Here is a 23368-nt window from a genome sequence, read left to right on the forward strand (position 1 = left end):
ACAAACAGGAGAAAGATCCCATGTGCTGTTTAGAAACAGAGATGGAGGGTTGTTTCCACCGTCTCAAGCTTGCTTTCCTCCTCTCATTTTCAGGGTTCTGAACAAGTGCAGTCAGCCATAGTCACTGTGTGCTGTCAGCTCAAGTTCAACAGCAGTGAATCATAAAAAAGTCACTGTAAATTAAGTCATGCCCGTGTGAAGTTTTCTGCATGTAAGCGGAGGACTTATGTTTATTTACTTACGCATTTTTTCAAAGGTAATTTAAATGTAGAAACGTATTTCCTTTTACTTTTGTTGGAGTCAAAGGCCAACCTTTACATGTGACATGACTATAAGGAAACTGATTGTCACAAACCTCTTGTACAAATGAACTTAATACCGTAGTTTACAGACATTGTTGGGTGAGCCAAGGGCCCTGAGGACGCAAGTTTGTAATGGCTGTGGGGGCCCACTCCCTGCTGTCACTGCATTACAGTAACGAAAGGATACACTTGCTTTGCATAAAAATAGTGATAAAAACACAGAGACACTTTTTTCCACTTATTTATTACATTTGGACCTTTAAGAAACATATACCATCAGATATACCACTATTTAATAAAAATCTATTCTAGTTTTTGGGAAGCACACGTGTCACAAACTATCTTGCTTCTAGTCTCCAAGACTTTACTAAGAGTTTATCAAAAAGGTAGGCTCTGACCTATGGGATCCTGAGCCTTGAGGTTTTGAGTTTTGATTATTGAAGAAAATTTCACATGGACGAACCGAATTCCCAGCTGTTTTCCTCCCGGAATGGGCTCATCGTTTTGAAGTTGTCTAGTCCACTGCAAGAATATTCAATTCCTTAAGCTTTGTGACCTATTCTGTCTTTGGAAAACTTGGTAAAAAAGTAACTTTCTTTTTCTGTACAGTAAGGATGAATTTATCAGAACACACCCAATATGAATTACAACAAAAAGCAGTATACATAATGTGTATGTGCCATGTTCATTTTAATGCCTACTTCATTAGCTGGTAACTACTTGAACGATGGAGACTTATTTCTGGATCAATACGATCCAAGCTTAGTTGTAGTCAATCCTTAACACAACTCTTGGTATCCGACACTGATTAAAAATAAAAAAGGGTAAATGAACAAATACATACTCACACATGATTACGTTTTCAAGAAACTACTCTTTGTGGAAGTATACAGGAAAGGGGACTTTTGGGAAGCTGTTGATGGGGACTGGGAGGTTTAAAGCTATGGCTTTGGTAAGCACCCCAGTGAGCTGTAGGAAGGCATTTGTAAGAGTAAATTGTGCAGCATCAAAGGATAACTCTCTAAAAGAGGTGGGCGTTTTCTCAATTAATTTAAATTCTGAGGCTTTCAGGAGTTGAGGGCTAGGAATAAGATCCAAAGAAAAGAACATCTTCACAAAGGCTTAAGAAAGGGGACTGTGCCATTTAGCTTGTGATGCTAAATGGTCTAAAAGCCTTTGGTGGTGCGATATGGACAAGAAAGATATTAATACACAAACCACATAACACCATTAAAACTCAAAAAACATTTTTTTTTCATTTAAAAAAGTATTTAGAACACATAAAACAAGGCAACATTTATTCTTTCTTCTCGTCTTCCGGTGTGGGGTCTGTGGGTGGCTCCTCCACTGTGGCACTGTTGCTCTCGGAGCCGGTGTTACTGTCACTGGTCCCCTCCTCAGCCATACTGTCCACCCCCTCCTGCCCGCTCTCCTTGTCCTCAGGAGTAGACGTGCCTTCTTCACCATTCTGTTGGCTTTCCGTCGCTTCTTCAAGGTGTGTCTCCTCTGTAATCACACATGTGTCACTGTCAGTTCCAAGACACAAGTTCACAAGTTTATTCTAATTATGCTGACTGTCTCGAGCCATGCTGTCCCTCACAACAGCCCACGCACCGCGGGTGACATTAAGCACTGGGACGAGCCAGCGTGACTGAGGAACTGTTAGCACCTTGGAAACAATTCATGAATTGGTCTGAAGATCTACTTCTTAGCTGTAAATTTACAAAAGCTAAATACAGATCAAGTATTTCTGATGAAAATTTAGCTTCTAAATTTAGATTGCTACAGGTATAAAACACACAGCAGATTTTGAAGACAGTATGAAAAAAATGTAAAAAATTAATACTTAAAAATGCTGATTACATGTTGAGATACTGTTTAAGATATACTGGGTTAAATAAATAAATATGTTACTAATACTAATTCATTTGTTCTGCTTTACTTAAAAAATGTTAGAAAATTTACAATTACACAGTGACTTACATTTTATTTCTATTGGACAATGCTGTTCTGTGCTTTGGATTTAATTAGTGAGAAAGCAGGTATGGAAATGATATGAGGGCGGTATTTTAGGTACTTTGTTAAATGTCATGCTGGGCTGTTTTCTGTAAGAAATTAATAAGAGCATGAGGTTTTCGCTCTAATAGTCTCAATTTTGTTTTTTCAACTTCAGCTAAATGCATAAAATCTGAGTAAAGACCCATAGGCATGCTCTACTAAATGAGAGAACAGAGGCAAAGGACAGAGTGTTCTGTCTAGTTGCAAAATGAGCAAAGAATCATACTCCATACCCTAATTCTCAAGCTCTTGCTTTAACCACAAAAATGTACTCATGCTCCAAATTTGTTAAGATAAAAAATATGTTCACACAAAACAGAAAAAGGGTCAGATAATGAAACTTAAAATCTGACTATCTGAAATGCTAATCTGAATTAAATTTTGTAGTAACATCTGGTAAAGCAATCTATATTCAATTAAATATTTTCCTGATGTCAAATCAGAAGTTGTCAGTTGAATGCCAAGTACAACTACTGTCCCTCCCCCTTCTTGCAGTGATGGTCCAGGGAGCCTTTGGCTATATTTCCTGTAACACTTTTAACTTACTCCTGTTTACATAGGGCACTGGGCAGGGTCAAAATAGTGCCAGAAGGTAAGGTGATCTCAAAATTTCAAGTAATCAATTTAATCGGTATTTTATGAAAGTTTTCCATGTTACTCTGTGCCTTGAGGAATGCTTTTAATCGGGAAAACCAGTATGCTTAGAAATAAGAACTTCTCTTGGATAGGGTCAACAAACCTTTTCCATAAAGACTAGATAGTAAATATTTTGGGTTTTGTGGCATCTCTGCAACGACTCAACTATACTGTGGTAGCCCCAAAGCAGCCACAGATAATACGTCAACACACAGGTAAGGCTGTGTTCCAACAAAACTTTATTTACAAAAACAGGTGGCAGGACAGGATTTGGCTTGCAGGTTTTACTTGCCCAACCCTGTCCTAGGACACCAGAGATGCTTGATCCTAAAAGCAACAACCACATACTACATTTAGCAATAAAGGTTAAAACACTTCAGCGCCAAAACCACGTCAAAACCGTAAGTTTTTTTATGTACATTTCCTTATTTGTCCTCCGGAACTCACTCTCAGAGGCCGGTACTAGAGTATCTACAAGTGAGGAAACAGATTAAGTAATTTATGCAGTCATAGGCTAGCAAGTGGTGAAAGAGTATTAGAGCCAGATCTGTCTGACTCCAGGGCCAGTATCCTCAACCATTCCTATCATTATACTTTATATGCCTAACCTGGAAAATGACATGACTCAATCGGACAGATAACCAAGACCTCAAATAGCCACACTGAAGACCAATGCCCCACTGCTGTTTTGTATGGACATCAACATTTTATGTGAATCTACTACAGAGGCTGGGATTTGGAAGGAAACGTGTAGATCATACAGAGACTCGCCGCTGACGCTGACTCTGCGGTGAACAGGCAGGGTACCTGTCTCCATCGGGAGGCTCTCGTCCTTCTTCTCCTCGCTCTTACTAGCCGCTTGCTCTTCCTCAGGAACCATGCTGCTCTGACTGCGTTCGGCTTGCTCTGCGGCTTCTTTCTCTCTTTCCTCCTGCCTTTTTCGAGCCTGTTCCTCTGCCTGTGCAATTTCAGCGGCAATTTTTTCCATATCCACTTCTACTTTCAAACCGCACAACTAGTAGTCAGAAAGGAAGAAAACTCTCTTAGTAATGTTCTTTTCTTACGATCTTTGAACCAGAGAAATTATTTCAAAAGTGGGTTTTCTTGGCTATGAACTATATACATATATGGGGGAGGGAAAAAACAACGTGGTTCTAGGTCTTCTCTGAAACTCCCGTGTCTACAGGAAAAGAAAGTTGCTCCAGTAGCCACGTAACACCAAGCGCTGCGGAATGGGTGGTGAGGCAATGCTGAAAGCACTGGATTTATACAGAAGGCTTCCAGTGCCTATTTCAAGCTACCAAACACGAGATTTACTTGTTTTAATACAAAGTGTATACTATAAGCTACATTTAATGAATACATCTCAATAAAATGGAAACTCATGACTGCATGAGTTTAAATTAAAACACCCAGGGATTCTAGGGTCTACAGGCCTAGTACATGTGTGGATACTATCTGATATCTTTTTTTTTTTTTTTTAAGATTCCATTTATTTATCTGACAGAGAGACAGCGAGAGAGGGAACACAAGCAGGGGCAGAGGGAGAGGGAGAAGCAGGCTCCCCACCGAGCAGGGAGCCCGATGCAGGGCTCGATCCCAGGACCCTGAGATCATGACCCGAGCCGAAGGCAGACGCTTAATGACTCAGCCACCCAGGCGCCCCACTATATGGTATCTTAAACCTACTGAAATTTTTCCAGAAAATGGGAATAATTTCATAAAGCAAAGACCTTACCATCAGAGCAAAGTTCACTGTTTCAAAGTGAACAACATTCAATAAAAACATATTTTGGAGAAAGGAATGAGAAAGAAGTAACAGTCACGGTGATAAAAAGTACAGTGAACACATTAAATTGATACCCTTTTAAGTTCATTGTTAAATGAATCTGTGCTTTCCAGGAATTTCCTCTTCTTTTCCTGGTGTCGCTCCTCTATTTGAAGAAGTTCAGCTTCTAGTTTTCGCTGAAAGACATATGATCAGGCTTTAGTATTACTGAATTATTTTCTTGAAAGCAATGTCAAACAGAAAGTACGTCTCATTTTTTAATGATCCATGCTTTCTCACAGCATGACAAAGGTTCTGAATTTTTAAATTAAATCATTTATTGCACAATGTGTCTAGCTAAGATTTTAAAAACATAAAATGCAGCATAGAGGAGTAACTACAATTAACAAGTGTATGTTAAAGAATATGTTTCAGGCCTGAGCAATTTCTTCAGAAAAAAATATTTAGTTAAGTAGTAAAGGTTGAGAAGATGTCTTAAAATTCTTAATGCACAAACTTCACATCACAAGAGTCTGTATTACAGTTTTAATGACAAACTTATTAAATCTCTGGGAAACCTCCACTTCTTCAAGCCTCTTCCCTGAATCAGGAACAGGTTAGACTGAACACAGAAATATTCAGCTTGAACACTGATACATGGTATAGAATCATGCACTGGGGCTCTGTGACATAGGCCCAATTTATTATAACAAATGCTTTGTGACTTTACCTGATGAACCATTAAGGACTGGACCTGTCGTTTGAGGACCTGCATTCTAGCTGTTGTGACAACTGAACGGACGTCTGGCACCACACTCTCACTAAGGATTTCACTGATGAGGCGGTGGTTTCTCTGGAAACGGGCAGTGGCTGTATGCTTCATTGAAAAGCCATCATCATAATCTGGAATAAACAAGATGTCTGGAAATGAAGTCACCAGTAACATAAACAGGAGAGACTAACAATATTAACACCTAAACACCAGGAAGCCGTGGCCCTCACTGGTCTAACAAGGGGGCCCTTTCCTGCTCAGCGAGGAGTCTGCTTCTCCCTCTGTCCCCCCGCCCCCATGCTCTCTCTCTCTCAAATAAATAAATAAAATCTTTAAAACAAAAACCCAAGGAGGCCTTAAGGACATCATGGGGTCACTGGGGCAGTTGACTGATAAAAACCATGGGGAGGACATAATGTGTTCATTGGCCAGGGTACTGGTTATTCTCATGAAATCTTTAAGTGATGATATATGTCTGAGACGGACTTGGCTGAAACACCAATGAGAAAACCATGTGTCTTCTGGTCTGGAAATCCATCAACGGGAAGGCTGCATGTTACAGAAAGACTGCAATGCTGCTGAATGGTTCACTCTCTTGGTAGTAATTTAAGGCATTTATACCTGATGACAGCACAGGAATTGGGCAGTGTCTTTGTCACTGTATTACTTTAATACCAAAGTAATGAAAATACCGACTGCAGAGAAAACATTATCTCTAGCAATACTGTGTCCCAGACCACCATATACATTTTATTTGATTAAAAAAAACATTAAAGCCCTAAGGTAGTTTTATAGGAAAAGAATGTTTACTACCAAATTTTACTTTTAATTTTTGTCAATCTATACACGTACATAGTTGTCAGTGTGTAAAGATATTATGTTGTTTTCATTCACTCAAGTTCATACACATATAGCATGGATCTGGTTTATATGGTTATTTTGAACAGCCACGCAACAGTGTTTCCTTGACCTCCACCTTTGCTCTATTACCTCCACAGTTTTGGACATATTTGCTAACAATCCATACTATCATTTGTTTAATATAGTTACTTAAATTAACTCACTTTAAAAAAAAAAAAAAGCTTCCTCTTAAGCAATACTCATTAAAATAAAAGTTTGGGTGCCCGGGTGGCTCAGTTGGTTAAGCATCTGCCTTTGGCTCAGGTCAAGATCCTGGGGTCCTGGGATCAACTCCCACATTGGGCTCCTTGCTCAGTGGGGGGGTCTACTTCTCCCTCTCCCTCTGCTCCTCCCCCCCACTGGTGTTCTCTCTTGCTCTCTCAAATAAATAAAAAAATCTTAAAAAAATAAAAATAAAAGTTTCTCTCCGAACCACCTAATCATCTTAGTGTCCCACCAGATGTGGAGGGACCACAGTTTAGGAAACTTTGCTAGAGGCCCAAATTATACTGCTATGTCACAGTTTAGCACCTCCCTTATTATTTGGTAATTAAGTAGTTCCCAAAATGCTCATCATCAAAAACGCCATAGCTACAAACTGTTGTGCAAATTATTTTTTGTCTCAAGTAATTTCTTTAGGACATATACTTCTGAAATTAAAATTACTGGAATATAGGATACCATTAAAAAAAATTCTGCGACCTTCCTATTTTTTTAAGGAAGTTTTTCATATTCACACTTGAGATTATACATGGTATATTCACGTTACCTCTATCTAAACTATATATGCTTTTTTGTTTTTTGCTTTCTTCTTTCATTTATATGGCTCCAGTGTTGACCACTGGTAGGGGAAATCAAGTCTTAGCAATCTGGGCTTGTCTTCCCTTACACTTAAGAGTTGTCTGACTTTGGGCGCCTGGGTGGCTCAGTTGGTTAAGCGACTGCCTTCAGCTCAGGTCATGATCCTGGAGTCCTGGGATCGAGCCCCGCATCGGGCTCCCTGCTCAGCAGGGTGTCTGCCTCTCCCTCTGACCCTCCTCCCTCTCGTGCTATCTCTCTTTCTCTCTCAAATAAATAAATAAAATCTTAAAAAAAAAAAAGTTGTTACTTTTTGGGGGTGGGCTTATATTTTCTAGTTCTTTTCTAATTCACCCGTTCTTTACCTCATTCTCTAAAATGCCATTTAAAAAACCTTTCACTGTTTTGTGTGGAAACTGCATATGCCTTCTCTAGAATAGCAGCTGGTAGCTACTGCGCTCACAGGGGGCTGCCCTTCTCATGGACTGACGCTCATCCCCACCTCGCAAACTTTCCTTTTTCTACTCAGTTCTGGGGCGTAAAGTCCAGAAGTCACTCTTATCCTGGCATCTTCATTTTCACCTGTCCTTTCTTACCAGCAGCTTTAAGTTCCTATCTTAAACATACGACGCAACGGGCCAAAGTCTGAGGAACAGAGAGGAGGATCTTCTTTTGAAGACTGTTCCTGAGTGAATCTCTAAAGTCCTGCTCAATGTTCACACTGTCACCTTTCACCTAAAGAAAACTTTAACTGCATCTACTTGTGGCTTCCATGTTGCTAGTCTTTGTTTATACTCTTCTACTGATCCCTCATCCTTCCAATTATTTGTAGATTGGATCTTCTTCTATTTGTTAGTTCTACATGTTTTTCTTGCATTAATCATCCAATATGAATAATTTTGGCCTGCGTTTGCTAGCGTGTCCCTAGCACCGCTGATTCTGTTTAACACTCGGTATGGTTTCTATTCCATATTCTATTCTGTTATTTATATTATTCTATTCTATATTTATGAGAATATTTGTCAATATCCCAGTCCATTCTTTTTAAAAACATTTTTTCCCCCTCTCCTTTTGGGTGTATGTTTATTCATGTTTTTAGGTGGCATTATTGCTTCCTCTCTCCATTAAAGTTCTTACAAGCCTCCTCTTTGTTATCCCTACTCTGAAATGGGATCCTTAATTATTTTCTTGATGTTTTTGTTGCTTGTAGCTAGAGCTTCTAGCCTTTTCCACATCATAGCAGCACATGAGAAAATGTTACCTGTAAGGCAGGTGTGGTTCATGGAGGAGTACGCTCCCCGAAGCAGGGGGCTAGCTCTGAGGTTCCTTACAGCTTTAGACCCTGCCTGGCTGTGGAGACGAGGCGTGTAATCTGTACACCTGCAAACTAGTCGTGGATGCCAATCAGGAACCTCCCCTATTTGTATGTATGTATAAAGTGTGCATGTGTGCATCCTCATGTGTTATCATGAGCTACGTTGGATTTCTGAATTAACTGGGAAACAATTCCATAATGCTTCTACCCACTCATTAACTTTCTCTCTTAAGAGCCTTTAATTCAGCAAGTTTAAGGAACCAATAGGAAAACAGGATGTAACTAGAAGGCATTTAGCTTTTTAAAAGTAGTTGAGGCAAAATTCTGATTGTGACTCAAAAACCTTTCCTACATTCTGAGTATATTCTCATAAACCATAAATAGTTTTTGCTATCTCTGCACTAATAAGGATATATCATTTTCTTATGGGAAATTCATATACAGATCTTAAGATAATTAATCAAAATATTAAAATGGCACTTAAATATGTTTTGTTTTCCATTTAGGATAGGAAATAAACTTAAGAGACTGATCGTACTTTAGTTCTCAGAGAACGCATTAAACAAAACCCCATTTTTTTTACCGTCTGGATCTTCAGCAGGCTGAATGCTCATGTACGGTTCTCCTTTCTCCATGCGAGACTGTCTCTGTCGACTTTCTTCCTCTAAAGCAGCTTCTGCACGACTTTTTGCATTTATGTAAGCAAGGTATGCGGGGGAATTATGATAGGCCTTCATAGATTCATTGTACTCTATCTGAAATTCAAATGTTTTTCAGTTTTATAATTAACATATTGCAGGTTATACAAATATCTTTATCTCATTTGAATATCAAAAGATGTAATTATCTTCTTTCTACAGACAAGGAAGCTGAAGTGTAGAGAAATTAAGTGACTTGAGCCAGCACACAGAAACAGTACAGCCTCAGCTCATTAGATCTTTTGTTTCTTTAATAAAAAACAAGCAAATGTTTATGCATTTTATATTGTCTCCATCCCACTGTGGTCCCCATTCTACCTTTTCTGCTTCGTATTCATTTAAATATTCTTGTTTTTCTTCATCAGTGAGATCTCGCCACATGCCACCAATAATCTTGCCAATCTCCCACAACTTTAGGTCAGGGTTGGAAGCTTTTACTTGGTCCCAGACCTTAAAAAGGAAACATGAAATTTCAGTATGGATGCCTAAAAATACAGACCTTTAAAAATACTTTTTAATATACAAATTTTTAAACATAAACAAAAGCAGAAGGAATAGTATCAAATCCCTATGTTCTCATCAGCCCACTGCAACAATTATCAATAGCTGGCCAATCTCATTTCCTCTGCTGGATTAATCCATGGCAGATCTCAAGACATCTCCAATCAGTGTTGACAGTTAAGATGAGCTAACCCAGTAACATAGTCTCTGTCTCTCTAAAAGTTCAGAGAATTTAGAAGGAAAGTGGTTAATCTGCATAACACAACAGACCATATCATCAAATACATGTATAATAATCGTGACCAAAAATTTCTAAATAGTGGTGAAAATAGCTAAATGCTCTTGCTATTAATAAAGATATTGGCTCTATTTGTTACTTTAAGAGAATACAGGTTCATCACTAAACCAAACCACGAGGGAAAATTTAAGAAGTATGAAGAAAATGAAAATTACCATAAGCTTACTGTGTAGAGATAACCACTGCCTTCTAGGCCTTTTTTTTCTTCAAACTAACCTACTGTTACTATTGTTTTTATAAAAAATAAGATCCTAATACATGTAGTCCTATATGCCTTTTCTCACTTCACATTTTTCTCATGTCACTGAATTTCTCCAAAGGGCTACGTATCACTGTCCTATGGATTTAAGCCATTTATTTAATCATGTTCCTCTTGCTGGATTTTAGTTCCGGAATTCTAAAATCAGAACTAAGTTCTTTAAAAACTGCAATTCCTTATCCTTTCCTCTATGCACAGAAATGCTGGCTAAGCCATTACGAAATCTAAGGATGTAGAGCAAAGCAGCAAAGAAAGTCCTTACTCCCTCTGGCCTCCAGCACCTACCTTTCTGCTGTACCTCATGTAGGGCATCAGCGGCTTATCTGGTGGCTTTGGGGGTTTTGGAATCGTAATACCAGAGGATGCCTACAAAAGAGTTAAATACATTCATTATTCAATTGCAAGTAGTTCACCAGCAAAATGAAAAGAGAGTCCCTTAAAAAATTCTAATGCGCCTTTCTTCTACTCGTCCATGGATACAAGATTCTTATATTTTCTCCACTGAAAATAGCTACCACTGCAAATTCAGAAATGTTCACATCAAAAGAAAATAAAGAAAATGACTTTAGGCACATAATTTTAAAATATTTTACTTAGCAGTTTTCTGATACTGCTTTGACAACCTGGCTGTAAGAACAAATAAAGTATTATGTAATAATCCATACATCGAAAATATATGGTTACATGTCACATGTCTCAAGTTTAGGACATAACCTAGCACCCTTTTATTGTGCTTAATTTACCATTACACATACAGTCAACACTTGATTATCTGCCTGAGTCTGGGCTCCTTCAGCACTTACCACTCTCACACTGTCTGCGAGGGACCTTGTATCTACTTGCACTATTTCAGGAACGCACTGCGCCCAAAAACTACCTTCTAGGTTCAAAACAGAAAACAAAAAACCTTATTTCCTTTATCAGGACTAGAGATTTTATTTTTCTTAAGGCTCTAGGTCCATATCTAGTGGCTTTCTATAAAGGGGATCAAAAAGTATAAACTAAAGTCATGCCTTTTTTGTCCTTAGTCCTAATAATAATGTAGGAGTGAACAAGTTTACCAAGGACAGAGAAATGGCAGACACAGGGCCCAGTTAGATTATTTTTGAGGCCTTATATTGATTAAAAATTTTTGGTTTTGCGCAGAGAAAGAAAAATGAAAACAAAAGGAGGAAAGACTAAAAGTATTTCTTAAAAAGGTTAAAAAAAAAAGCAGGATAGAGAGGGGAAAAAAGGTAAAGAAAAAGATGAGAGACTGTTTCTTTCTATGGGCTAATATCTAGATAAGAGATACCAGATAGCGTCTAGTGGGCACCCCAGATAACTCCAATCCATGAGTGCCTACTTTTGAGCTTAGCTTCATCTTAACATATATGACTACATTTTACAAGGACCCAGAATAAATTAATCATGGCTGAATCACATTTATTTCTCCCCAACTTCTAGGAGACAATGGATATTGGTTCTTCTTGCCAGGCTAGGGGGAAGAAGTGCTGGCTTCACTCTATCAAAAGACAGGGACTGGCAAATCCTTATAAGGAGACTAAGAGATATTTTGTTCCCTTGCCCTTCAGTTGCTGCTGTGATAAAACCCTGGACAAATGCCTCCTTTCTGGGTTGGGACACCAATTATAACCTTATTTTTTATCCAAGGGCTCAGAGATTAGTGTGTCTGCCCCATTCCACTGCTTTCAAACAATGCTTCCTCCTCCTATGACGAGGGTCCTCCTCCATCCCTACATACTTTCAGTAACTCTGCTTCTTCATACGTGAAATTGTTAGAAAGCGTATCACCTTTGAAACAGTATTTCCACTCTTCTTTCCACTCCTCCCATACATTCATACCATACCTCATGCTGGTGCCCATGCAGACCCTGTTTTGTTTTTTTAGCCAGCATTGGGCAACGGAGTGAGATAAGCCACAAGGGATAGACACTGTCAACAGCAATGGTATGAACAGCCAATAAGAGGAAGATCTGTCTCAAGGTCCGCAGCTCCTTCAAGGAGGGTTAAGCTTACATCATTGTTCAGAGCAAGATACACAAAGGTCTGGTTTTTCCTGTGTAAAGTTATTAGAAAGCATTTCCAACTTATATCCAACACAAACCTTCAGAATTCCATGAAGTGGGTTACAAATAAGTTGGAATTGTGCCAATAACTGAAGTTGTTCAATTACAATCACCACTAACAAATTTTCTTTAAAGAGATAAAGAACTCTAAAATGTTTATGTTTAAATACATTGAATTAAAACACTTCAAAAACAAATCATAGTAATATATGCTGACTACTTTTCAAAGAACCACATTTGATAACATTAATGGATTTGCTTATTCCTCCTCCTTTCTTCCAAAGCAAAGTACCCAAATTGTCTACATACTGAGGCTATATTTTCATTATTTGAATGAAATGAGGCTGTATTTCATTGACTAGTCAATTTATAAATACAAACAAAATAAAACCCAAAACAATAACCACAAAGTTAAATTCTAGCTGGTTTTCAGGACACTAAAGATTCATAATCACTAAACATCCCCAATTTATTTACCATCTCAGCAGACATCTTTCTACAACGTCTTAAACATTACTCCTTACCAAAAAAAAAAAAAAAAAGGCAGTTTGCACTGAAAACACTTTAACCTTATTTTGATGAGTCCATCAGAAACAACCCCTGCTTCCTGTACTCCTCGCGCTTGAGGAATGAGAGCTGCTGGTCCCTTTCCTAAACGGCCCAGTGGTTATGCCTTTGGAGGGAATGTTTCCTTTCTTAGCAGTTTCTTTCCTTGTTTCTATCAGGAAAGCTACCGCTAGCAGTGACTGTCCCTCTTTACAATTTTCCGCTTCTAACTGGCAATGAGTTGGAGGGAGTGTAAGTAACTATGCTTAGCTAAGTTAAAACTGTGCTTATGTAAGAGTAATTCCTGGGACTCGCCTATGAATAAAGATCATGATTTTGTGAAATTTATTTTGGCCACTCAAAAGATATTGTTCTTGTTTCTTCTAATTTTCTGCTTTCTCTGGTAGAGTTTTCTTCTAGAATGGAATTTCCATTACAGCACAGAAATAAGCCATTTTTAACGTTTTGTCTCAAACTGTTTTCATACCTGTACTTAAGAAAATGTTAACCACCATCGGAAAGGACTGACTAGGAATGAATTCCATCTCATAGCTATCGCAGGCACTCCAAAAGGTTTCACCACGCTGTATAAAGTCTCAAAACTATTCAAGTGTACTCGAGTCATGAGGGAAACCAGATGTTCTATAGAGCCTACTGGAAGCTACTTGATAGGGTGTAACAGACCCATTCTTTCAAACCACTGACTTAAGGCTATTTATAAACAATAATACGAAATAGGAGCCAAAAGGAAAAAAAAAGTAACACATCATTGGGGTCATCTTAAAATAAAACACTTTTATAATGGTCAAAATCATACCCATTAAGTCCTAACAAAGCTTAAGTTAGATACATAAAAAAAAGTTGCGTAAAACTTTAGGTATAACTAATTTTCTTAGCAAATTCGGTGAACTAAAGGTTGAAGGAGCTGGATTAACAGAGGCTAAAAGCCTTCAGTTTCTAGGCCCCTTCGGGTTAAGTCTAGACAGCAGTTTGATTACACCTCAATCTGGGGCTTGAGAGGACAATAATACCAAGAAAACCACCACAAAGAACCAAAACACCAAATTTTCCACACCCAACAACCCTCCTGTACTGATCTACCCCTAAGCCAGTGCCCACTCCAAATGCTGGGTTTGAACATTCCCAAAAGGGAATGAGGAGAAACAGATAATTGACTCTGGCCCTGAGACAGTGGGTGACCTTTCCTTTTCCTACTGAATGATCTCTATTAACAGAGAATTCCAACAGATACATCCAAGTTAGGAACAAAATGCTTATACAAACTGAAATACAAATGATTCTAATAATACAGTTATCACCATTTCTATTCCATTAATGTAGATAATCAAGAGCTGACTGTATAGAGCTATTAAAATATAATCATTCTCTTGTTCACTCCTCATGAATAATTTTCTGCATTAACATGAATGATCCAAAATTGATTCTGCTCCTTGTTTAAATTAAAATGTTCTTTATCACTGGATAACCTTGCCACCCATTATACTTGTGAAACACATTTAGGCCAGGGAAAAACACGTACCGATGTACATAAAAATTGTATGCATTGTGAAATGCATACATACACACACTTTGTCAAAATTCTTTTCAAATACCATGAAATATGCATGGCACATAAAACTTGATATGCTTATGAAATACAAATTATGCAGAAACAATGAAAAATTTAGACAAACAAAACCTATCAAGCTAAGCAATATGCTTACCAAGATAGACATATAGTTTGATAGTTACAAGCTTTTTGCTCTAGCTTGACTACAGGGTGAGAGGGCTCTTTTGAAGTCACATTAATTATTTATGAATTATTTATGAATACAGCAAACAAAAACCAAGTATTAAAACAGCCATTCTGGGTTGTATAAATTCTCACCAATGCCACATTCCAATGTATGTAGGTATTTGGCTTTTGGATTTATTTTTATTTATTTCTGGTAAATCATTTTTAAATTTATTTCTTTGCTATTTAAGCTTCCCTGAATACAGTTTAAGATGATTCTAAAATAAAAATCTGAAGTATATCACCCAGTTTTGGGTATCTTAGGTTGATCATTTAAATGAAACATCCTCAGTTTCAGAAATCATACCCCTTGTCCTATAGATTATAAATGCACTTTTAGTTGTAGGTATCTAGTTTGGCATGTCAAATTAATTTCATTCAACTTGCATTCTGCAATCCTTTGAAGTTACATTAAACCTTTTTTAACTGGAGAGAAATGAATCTCAGAAAGTCAACTATTAAATCCAAAAGACAAATAATTAGTGTAGCAGTTCAAACTGGTAGGCCAGCCGAAAAAAGCCCAGGTCCATAAGCTGGGCTTTTATTAAGAAACTAAGTTCTTGAGCCTGATGCCAATTACCTTAAATGAAAGATACTCTTTATCTCAAAAAGGGTATTTTAACCATAAGAAATTTTGGGTTGATCTACATATAGTATAAGCAGTAAGTGCCCAGGGCTTTAGCTCTACCAACCACCAAACAGAATGGATTCTTCTTTTCTTCTACATACATATCCAGATCTCACTCTTTTTTTTTTTTTTTCCCAGTGTAAGATCGTACAACGAATGTTTAAAATAGTCAAAAAGCCAGGTTAAAAAAAAATTTTTTTAAATGGCTGTGCTGATGATTCAAAAGGACCTAACTCTGGAGGCATTTCTGGTCAAATCCAGTTGTTTGCCGGATGCTGTAATAGTTGATTCTCCTACCGTGACCCGGCTGTTGGTGCCCGGGTTCCCTCCCAGCCTGTAGTTGTTGTAGGCGAGATGACTGTATGGATTGTATCCCACAAACCCTGGTGTGCTGGGCATTTGCTGATGGAAACAAATGAGACAAAAACACGAATGAGAAATGAGCTCAAACGAGGAAAACACAGAAATGAAAAATGATCTGCATATGGCATGCAAAAGCAACCTGAATTTAAACAAGCAATGATGTGTTGTAATTGTTCTTTTTCTTTCATTGAGAAACCAGTCTGCAAGTGGTTTTTTTTTTTTCTTTCTTCCCTTTCTTTCTCTTTGCAGGGGGCCAGGCATGTTTGTTGTCAGTGTGTCTGTGCTTGTTTTTTCAGAATAAGCAATGAACTGAAGTGTCTCAAACACTCCGGATTACTTTATGGTCAATAATATGATCTAACAACTTAGCAATAGATGTCTGAGATAGGAAGGCCTGAAATGTGATAAACTAGAAGTCTGAAACGCTTTACATGCAAAACAAAACGTGATTTACTTGACAGTTATGTAGATGCCGCCAATGTATTTATCTATTAGAAACAAATAAAAACAAGAAATGGATCATTTTCAGAGAGAATTTTAAATCATTCTATATAATGTGAGAAATGAAAAGATACTCAAATCAGGAAGCCAGAGTTGTCAGTAGAAAAGAACATATGTGGGATTCAATGGGTGTCACATACATGATTTCAAAACAAAGACTTGTAAGAAATGCATGGATTTCATTTGGGGGTGCTATCTGATTTTTTAAACCCAGTCACTCTTTTTTTTAGGCTTTCTCTTCCATCTCTTCTTTGATCCATCTTCCATAGGTCAATCATGAACACTTTCTGCATTTAGTTTTAATGTGAACTACTTTTCTAGTTGACAGACTTGAACTTTCTTTTTCCATCTAGTTTCTTTATAGCTCTGACCCTTTCAAAACACAGCTGCTCACTGCAGCAATGGAATTTTTGGGTTTTGTGAATTATGTGTTGATGTAATCACAAATGGGCTCTTATATAGCAGTGCCCCCATGGTTAATACAATGAGAACCAATGTTCATGAGAATCAAGGTATAATGCATAAAAAGGATGTAGCAAAGAGAAGCCAAAAGTAGGGTATTTTACCTAATGAAACTCAATCAAAACAACTAATTTAATTTTAACATGCAATTAACAGTATTAGTCCTCAATTGTAGAATGTAAAATACACTTAACACATCCCAACCAAGCTGTGGCTGTTATAAGCACAATTTTCTAAAACATGCCGCTGCACATATCCTTAGTGTCCAAAAGAAAGATATTCAAGCAGATATTACATTTGAAACTCTTTAGGAGAAGAGAATTGATCAGTTCTAGTCTGTATAGTTATGAAAGACGCAAATTAGGCATATTTAAGTAGGCAAAACACAGATGAAGTATCAAAGGCACAAGAGAAGTGTATATTACTTGGAGTGGTACATCTGGGTGGTGGTGGTGGTGGTGGTGGTGGTGGTGGTGGTGGTGGTGGTGGTGGTGGTGATGGTAGAAGTAATGGAAAAAAAAAAAAGGAAGGAGGATAATTCATTTAATATCCATTCTGTTGGCTGTCCTAATCCCTAGTCTTCTGTATTTTATGTGTCAATGTGAAATTACAATAGTACAGAAATAGGATTAAAGAAAGGCCAAAAAAAAAAAATCCCTCTCTATATCTGAGAAGTCATAAGGGGGACACTTGGTTTTTGAGCTATTTTTATTATCCCAAAAAAATCAAGTCTGTCTTCCAGAGATTATACACTGTCAGAGGCAGTATGTACGTCAAAACGACATCTTCAAAGGTTGCATAAAGAATGAGAATCACTGTTCAACATTATGAGGCAATAATGTAAGAAAATTAAGGGAATAAAAAAAAAATCAAAACTAAAACATTACAGTTGTACCATTTCCAAAACTGAAGTACATGGTTAGCTCTTTGAGGTCAGGAATCTCAATTGTTCAATTCCACCTGTATAGCCACTAGCAGAGTGCCAAGGAGATGGTCCTAAGAGATGTTCTTTGATTTAAGAAAGAAAACAAACCAAACACAGGACTTTAAGATCTACGGGAAGTAACTTTAGAAACTGTATATTACATAAATTGAAATGAGAACATGAGATACAGTATCTCTTTTAAGAAGTATCTTACTAAGGAGAAACAAACTGTTGCTAAATAGAACTAAAGCATACATCTGAGGGTTAGTAAGTAAAAGAGCAGTCATCTAGTGGAGAAAAAAATTACACAAGGACCTAATTAGTAGGCTAGCCTGCAATTTAGGGGTAAGGGGTCAGGAAGGAGGGCTAACAGCTGTTAAAGAACTGCTTTTGTAAGCTATGGTCAATGTTAACAGTGTGTTTTTTTTTTTTTTAAAAAAAAAAAAAAAACCCAAAACAACAAGGAATCCGTTTCAGTAAGGCCTGAACAGTTCCTGTTATATCTGTTTTGTGGATTGGACGATTATTTTACATGCTGTCCAAGCTGGGCCAGAACTTGCTGGGTGAAAAACCTAGTTCACAAGTATTATTTAGAAACTTGGAAACATATTCAATAGGCAGGATCTGACCCACAGATAATGAAATCCTTACTTAAACAGCTTGAAAAATAAAAATTTACAATGAGTGTTATTATAGAACTGGAAGCTTTATTGTTTGATTTAATATGAAAGTTATATATAAACAAGGACAGAAAAGTGTAACCAGTTGAAGGTTAGGTTTAAAAATAATAACAAATGCCAGAATGAGCATTCACTCAGTATCAACTTTTAAGACTCTTGATAGAGATTATCTAGAAAGAGGTGTTAAACTTATCATTTATTTCCCATTAAAAAAAAAGAACTGAGCATAGGAGGTTGGAATTTCAGCAATATGTTTCTTTAAATGTTGGGGGTAGTTCAAGGTAAGATGCAAAGAGTTATTTTATTTAGTAGGAAGTGCTGTTTTTTTGGCTGAATTTTTCATCCTGTTGCTGTGATGATTGAGTGACTGTCACTGGAAGACATCTGGGTTTTTGTATCAAGGCCAGACTTGGCTATTACATTAACAAGAAAATTAAAACTTACTGTTGCAGGAGCTGGGGTGGGAGGTGGGGCATAAGATGGTCTTTCTGTTTGAAAGAAAATAAATAACTTCTTGTAAACAACTGAGATATAATACTATGCAACAAAACTACCAATGGTCCTGTTTTGAAGAAAAAAAAATGAGAGTATTTTGGAATTCCCATTTGCTAGGGCATTAGTCTCTTATCAATAGATAAATATAAAAAATGAAACTTACTTGACATTTTGGAAGATTAAGTTCTCAGTTCCTTAAGAATGAATCTGAGACACTAAAATAAAAAAAAGAAAAAAAAAGAAAAAAAAAAGAGAATCAAAACTCAGCAAGCATAAGAGATGTTTTCCTAAAGAATAGGGTAGTTTAATTGGTATTTCTTAGTAAAATTACACTATCTTCTAGTAATCATATCCTTTGCATATTTTACTAAATCCTATAGGTCATTTGGTTCATCAGAATTAAACAACTAAAACCAATTACTGGGGATATTAAAAGTAATATTAGACGTGTACTTTCTAGTTTTTTCTTGCCACCTCCTGCATGGAAAACATTCTGCTAATGCCATGTAAACATTTAATCAAACTGATAAAAATATAATGACTGAGCATAGAATGTGATGTATTATCAGGGCCCACCCCAAAGGCGCCTACCAGATACTAACAGCTCACTGATCAACAGCAGCTCTACCTTCCTCTTAGAATAACAACTTCTATTAAAACAAGGCAGCATTTTATTTCTGGAGGCAGTGCAAAAGGTAACTGGTTGATAATGAGCTTTACATTCTCTTATAGTGGTAAATAGCTTTATATATCCTGGGAATAACTTTTGAGGTCTACCTGAAAAACTTATTAACCCTTCGCAGCCCATTTCAAAATATATCTCCTCAATGGAGATTTCGTGATAAATTACTTGGGGAGAACGAAGTGCTTCCTCCTCTGTACTCCTATCCAATTCACATAAATCTATAATATTGTTCATTATATTGTATTATACCTGTTAATATGGCTAAACTGTAGAACAGAGGCCATCTCATTCATTATTGTAGTCCCAGCACCTAGCTCAATTCTTACATTTTGTCTTAGTATTACCAGCTTGGAACAAGAACATAAAGGTGTCAGCTTGTTTCTTACATCAATATACATCACACACAATGCGTACAAAGAGACAAACATTTTAGAAAAAGAGCAAATAACTTCTATGACTACTGGAGTACTTTCATCACACATTATGTGAAGCAAGCATGTGGAAAAGAAGCTTTTGCTTCTATTCTACATTTTAAGGCAATTCCCTGGAGCGTAAGGAGTCAGAAGACTGTGTGGGAATAAATATTTTTTTCAATGGCCCAACCTGGGTCTCTCCCTTTCCGTAAGGAAGGGGCACAAACCATGGACTCTGGTGCAGATCTCCTTCCTGCTCACATTGCGGGGGGGGGGGGGGGGGGTGTCAACAACAAGTAGGCCTTGCTGTGGGGAGCCCTGACAATAAGTGCCAAAGCTCCCTGGTACATCACACTTTATTGTTAATACCTTAAAATTACTGCTCTCGTCTGCTACGATAAATTCTAAGAGTGGGCTTGTACGTTTGTCTGCCACTGGATCCACCCCTGGTGTCTGGCATAAAATACTAGGTATTCGTTGAACACTTTATACGGGGGCAGGCTTATCACTTATCTCGGTTCATGGTCACAACTACCCTACGAGATATGTATTGATACCCTACTTTACACATGAAAAATGGGAGCCTCGGCGAGTTTAAGTAACTTGTCTAAAGCCACACAGCCAGGAAGTGCCAGAGCTGGGTTTCAAACCCAGGCCAAACTGTTTCAGAGCTTCCGCTCTCTACTCGAAGCCACACCGTGAGTCCTCGGTCGCTGCCGAACCAAGGGGAAACCACCTTCCTGGGGGGATGCACCACGGGCTTGGCTTGCCCCAAAGGCTTCCCCGAGGTCGTTTCCTTTAGGTTGTTGTGGAGAATGCACTTCACTAACAACTCCACCGAAGAGGGGAATGCATAGGTGCCTCGACCAATTTCGCGGGGTGAGTGGAAGGGGCAAATCTTGCCGCCGGGGAGGGGCCCCGGAGGGGACTCCCTCCCGAACCCCGCTCCGCTAGGCCTCAAGGAGGCCGCAACCGGCCCCCAGCTCCGGGCCCACGGCCCAGCCTGAACCCCAGCAGCCCCCAGGAACTCGAGGTCCAGCCAAGCCGGGCCACCGCGACTCTCCACCCTCCCGACGCGCTCGGGCCCAGTCGGAAGCACTCACCCGCGGGCAGAAAAAGCGCCCGCAGCTCCGGCCTCGTTTCCCTTTGTCCCGCGCACGCCCCGCCCCTCGCGTCCGGAGCGTCCGTACTCGCACTTTCCACACTCTTCTTAATTGCTTTCCAGGCCTCACCAGACTCTTTTTAAAAAAAATAAACCTCCAGGTGAGGACGCGATGATGCTTCGTCCGGTCAGGGATTTTTTTCAGGCCCCAGACGATCTTCAGAACCCCCCGCGTGTGGGCCCTCTCCAGGCCGGGCGCCGATTCGTCACGGCGAAGTGGGCGGAGGGGCCCGGCGGCGGGAGAGGCCCGGTCGGCCGCCGCGCGGAGCCGGAGCGGCTGCAGGTGGCGTGGCGGGGAGCGCTGGCCTCGGCTTCCACACGCGGGGCCTGAAGACGGCGGGGTCTCTCCGGGTAGAGAGGCCCGGAACCACTGCGGCCGCGCCAGCCAGGCTCCCGCGGCGCCCGCGGGTGGTGGTGGTGGTGGTGGTGGTGGTTTTTCCGGGTTCTTCCTTGCTCTTTCTCTCGGAGCAAGAGTATATACTTCAGCAAGCTGAGGATGGAGGCGAGGACGACTGGGTTCGCGGAGTTTCCGTTCCCACGCGCGCCTCGCGGGGCTTCCTGCCTTAACGGCCAGGCATTAAACCTTGACCAAAAGCAACACGGACCTTTTCAGTTTTTCCAACCACGCATGTGGTGTAATTGCCAGGTTTCTGAGCCGGGGCCCAGAGATGCAAATCCTCTGGGCCAAGGTTGTGCGCCTTTGCAGCGCGAGGGGTGCCACTAGTCTCTGCCCAGCGCTGCCTTGGCTCATCCCCACTTTCAGCTTAAGCTCATCTGTCCTTCCGGATCCTGCTCAGATTCTCACTGTGGTGCCCTCCTGGAACTCCCCCCCTCGCCCCCCATAGTCCTTCCTCTGAACTCCCACGGTTCTTTGGTAACTTTATTGTACCCTATACCCAATCCATTGTATTGGACTGCGTTTGTTATCTCCAGCGCATTACGTGGGCCTTGAAAGCAAAGGTTCAGTTATCTGCATTGATCATCTTTCTATTGCCAGTCCCTGCTTAGGGCTTGAATCATTGCTAGATGCTCAATAAATGTGTACTGAGGCAGCTTTCTGGTCTAGTCCAGGGTTCTTTCCACTAAATCGTGAGTACGTTGGTTTACCAGTTACTACCCGCTTCCTTGGATACATAAACACCTGGCCCATGGTGGGCCGCTGTGAAGGGTGAAGGATCTGTAATTAAAAACACCGTTGAGGGGCATCTGGATGGCTCAGTTGGTTGAGTGACTGCCTTCGGCTCAGGTCATGATCCCGGAGTCCCAGGATCGAGTCCCACATCGGGCTCCCTGCTTGACGGGGAGTCTGCTTCTCCCTCTGACCCTCTTCCCTCTTGTGCTCTCTATCTCTCATTCTCTCTCTCTCAAATAAATAAATAAAAAAAAAAGAATCTTTAAAAAAAAAAACAAAAAACCCCCGTTACTTTAAAAAAACAAACAAACAAACAAAAAAAAACACCGTTGAGGGGCATCTGGATGGCTCAGTCCTTAAGCGTCGGCCTTCGGCTCAGGTCATGGTCCCAGGGTCTTGGGACAGAGCCCCGCATCGGGCTCCCTGCTCAGCGGGAAGCCTGCTTCTCCCTCTCCCACTCCCCCTGCTTGTGTTCCCACTCTCTCTGTGTCTCTCTCTGTCAAGTAAATAAATAAAAAATCTTAAAAATAAAAACACTGTTGACATTTAGTGACTGAATTCTTGGGCTGCTCTTAGGTGCTTTTGGGTGTGCGGTCAGGGACCAGGGCATCTCCAGAAGTCTGCAAAGCCAGGCATAAGTGAAATTTTGTCTAATTCTGCTTCCAATATTTTCATACTCATAAATAGAGGTTAGTGAAATTGAAAGGGAAGACAGAGAGAGGTCATCAAAGGATAATAGTCTGAGTGGTACTTGAGTTAATGTACAGTTGGCCTTGAGCAAGGGAAGTAGTTGAAAATCCAGCTATAACTTGTGATGCCCCCCAAACTTACCTACTAATAGTATACTTTTGATTGGAAGCCTTACTGATGACGTAAGTGGTCAGTTAACACATATTTTGTACCTTATATGTATTTTATACTGTGTTCTTACAGTAATACCTAACTCTGTCTTAAAATTTTTTGGCATTTCTAGGCTATGCAGTTCCTCTGCAAGCTTTTTTTCAAATCGTTGCAAATCTCAAAAAAATTTTCCATTGTATTTAGTGGAAAAAAAAATCCACATGTAAGTGGACACACACAGTTCAAACCCGTGTTGTTCAAGGGTCAAGTACTCGAAACTGACTTTTTAATATAAAAGCATCTGAGACATATAAAAGATTAATGTAAGATACATGGAAGTCTCAGCAAGGATCCCAGTACCTTCTTT

The 23368-nt window shown here is 39.4% G+C and overlaps 1 protein-coding gene and 1 long non-coding RNA gene across 10 annotated transcripts; one reads left to right on the forward strand and one right to left on the reverse strand.

Annotated features, from left to right (window-relative positions):
• Nucleotides 1-367: 367 nt before the first annotated feature.
• Nucleotides 368-21110, reverse strand: SMARCE1 (SWI/SNF related BAF chromatin remodeling complex subunit E1). 9 transcript variants are annotated; one of them, XM_073883891.1, is made up of 12 exons: nt 20971-21021; nt 19704-19801; nt 18933-18984; nt 18719-18762; nt 15578-15745; nt 10591-10671; nt 9566-9697; nt 9133-9304; nt 5495-5667; nt 4860-4961; nt 3804-4011; nt 368-1808 (listed from the first exon to the last, which is right to left on the reverse strand). In XM_073883891.1, exons 3-12 carry the CDS (start codon nt 18937-18939, stop codon nt 1600-1602), a joined length of 1296 nt encoding a protein of 431 aa, XP_073739992.1. In that variant the 5' UTR covers nt 18940-18984; nt 19704-19801; nt 20971-21021; the 3' UTR covers nt 368-1599. The 9 variants fall into 9 exon arrangements, with proteins under 9 accessions (XP_073739992.1, XP_073739993.1, XP_073739994.1 ...); XM_073883893.1 differs by lacking the exon at nt 18719-18762 and adding an exon at nt 11109-11185 and having other exon boundaries at nt 369-1808; nt 15641-15745; nt 20971-21020; XM_073883895.1 differs by having other exon boundaries at nt 370-1808; nt 15641-15745; nt 20971-21019.
• LOC141370997 (uncharacterized) lies at nt 21091-22695 on the forward strand. Its single transcript, XR_012375577.1, has 2 exons — nt 21091-22256; nt 22523-22695. It is a non-coding gene; the product is annotated as an uncharacterized lncRNA (long non-coding RNA).
• Nucleotides 22696-23368: the final 673 nt, after the last annotated feature.

This window comes from Callorhinus ursinus, unplaced genomic scaffold (assembly GCF_003265705.2).
Source record: "Callorhinus ursinus isolate GAN/ISIS: 27379988/994484 unplaced genomic scaffold, GSC_fseal_2.0 scaffold52, whole genome shotgun sequence".
In the NCBI taxonomy this organism is placed as follows: domain Eukaryota; kingdom Metazoa; phylum Chordata; class Mammalia; order Carnivora; family Otariidae; genus Callorhinus; species Callorhinus ursinus.

What these genes read in the sequence shown, in the direction of transcription:
- SMARCE1 (XM_073883892.1), bottom strand. An exon ending in ATGAATACGAAGCAGAAAAG is followed by an intron (nt 9,305 to 9,565) that starts GTAGAATGGGGA and finishes TTTGAATTTCAG; the next exon opens with ATAGAGTACAATGAATCTAT. An exon ending in TTAACAATGAACTTAAAAGG is followed by an intron (nt 4,012 to 4,859) that starts GTATCAATTTAA and finishes TCTGACTACTAG; the next exon opens with TTGTGCGGTTTGAAAGTAGA.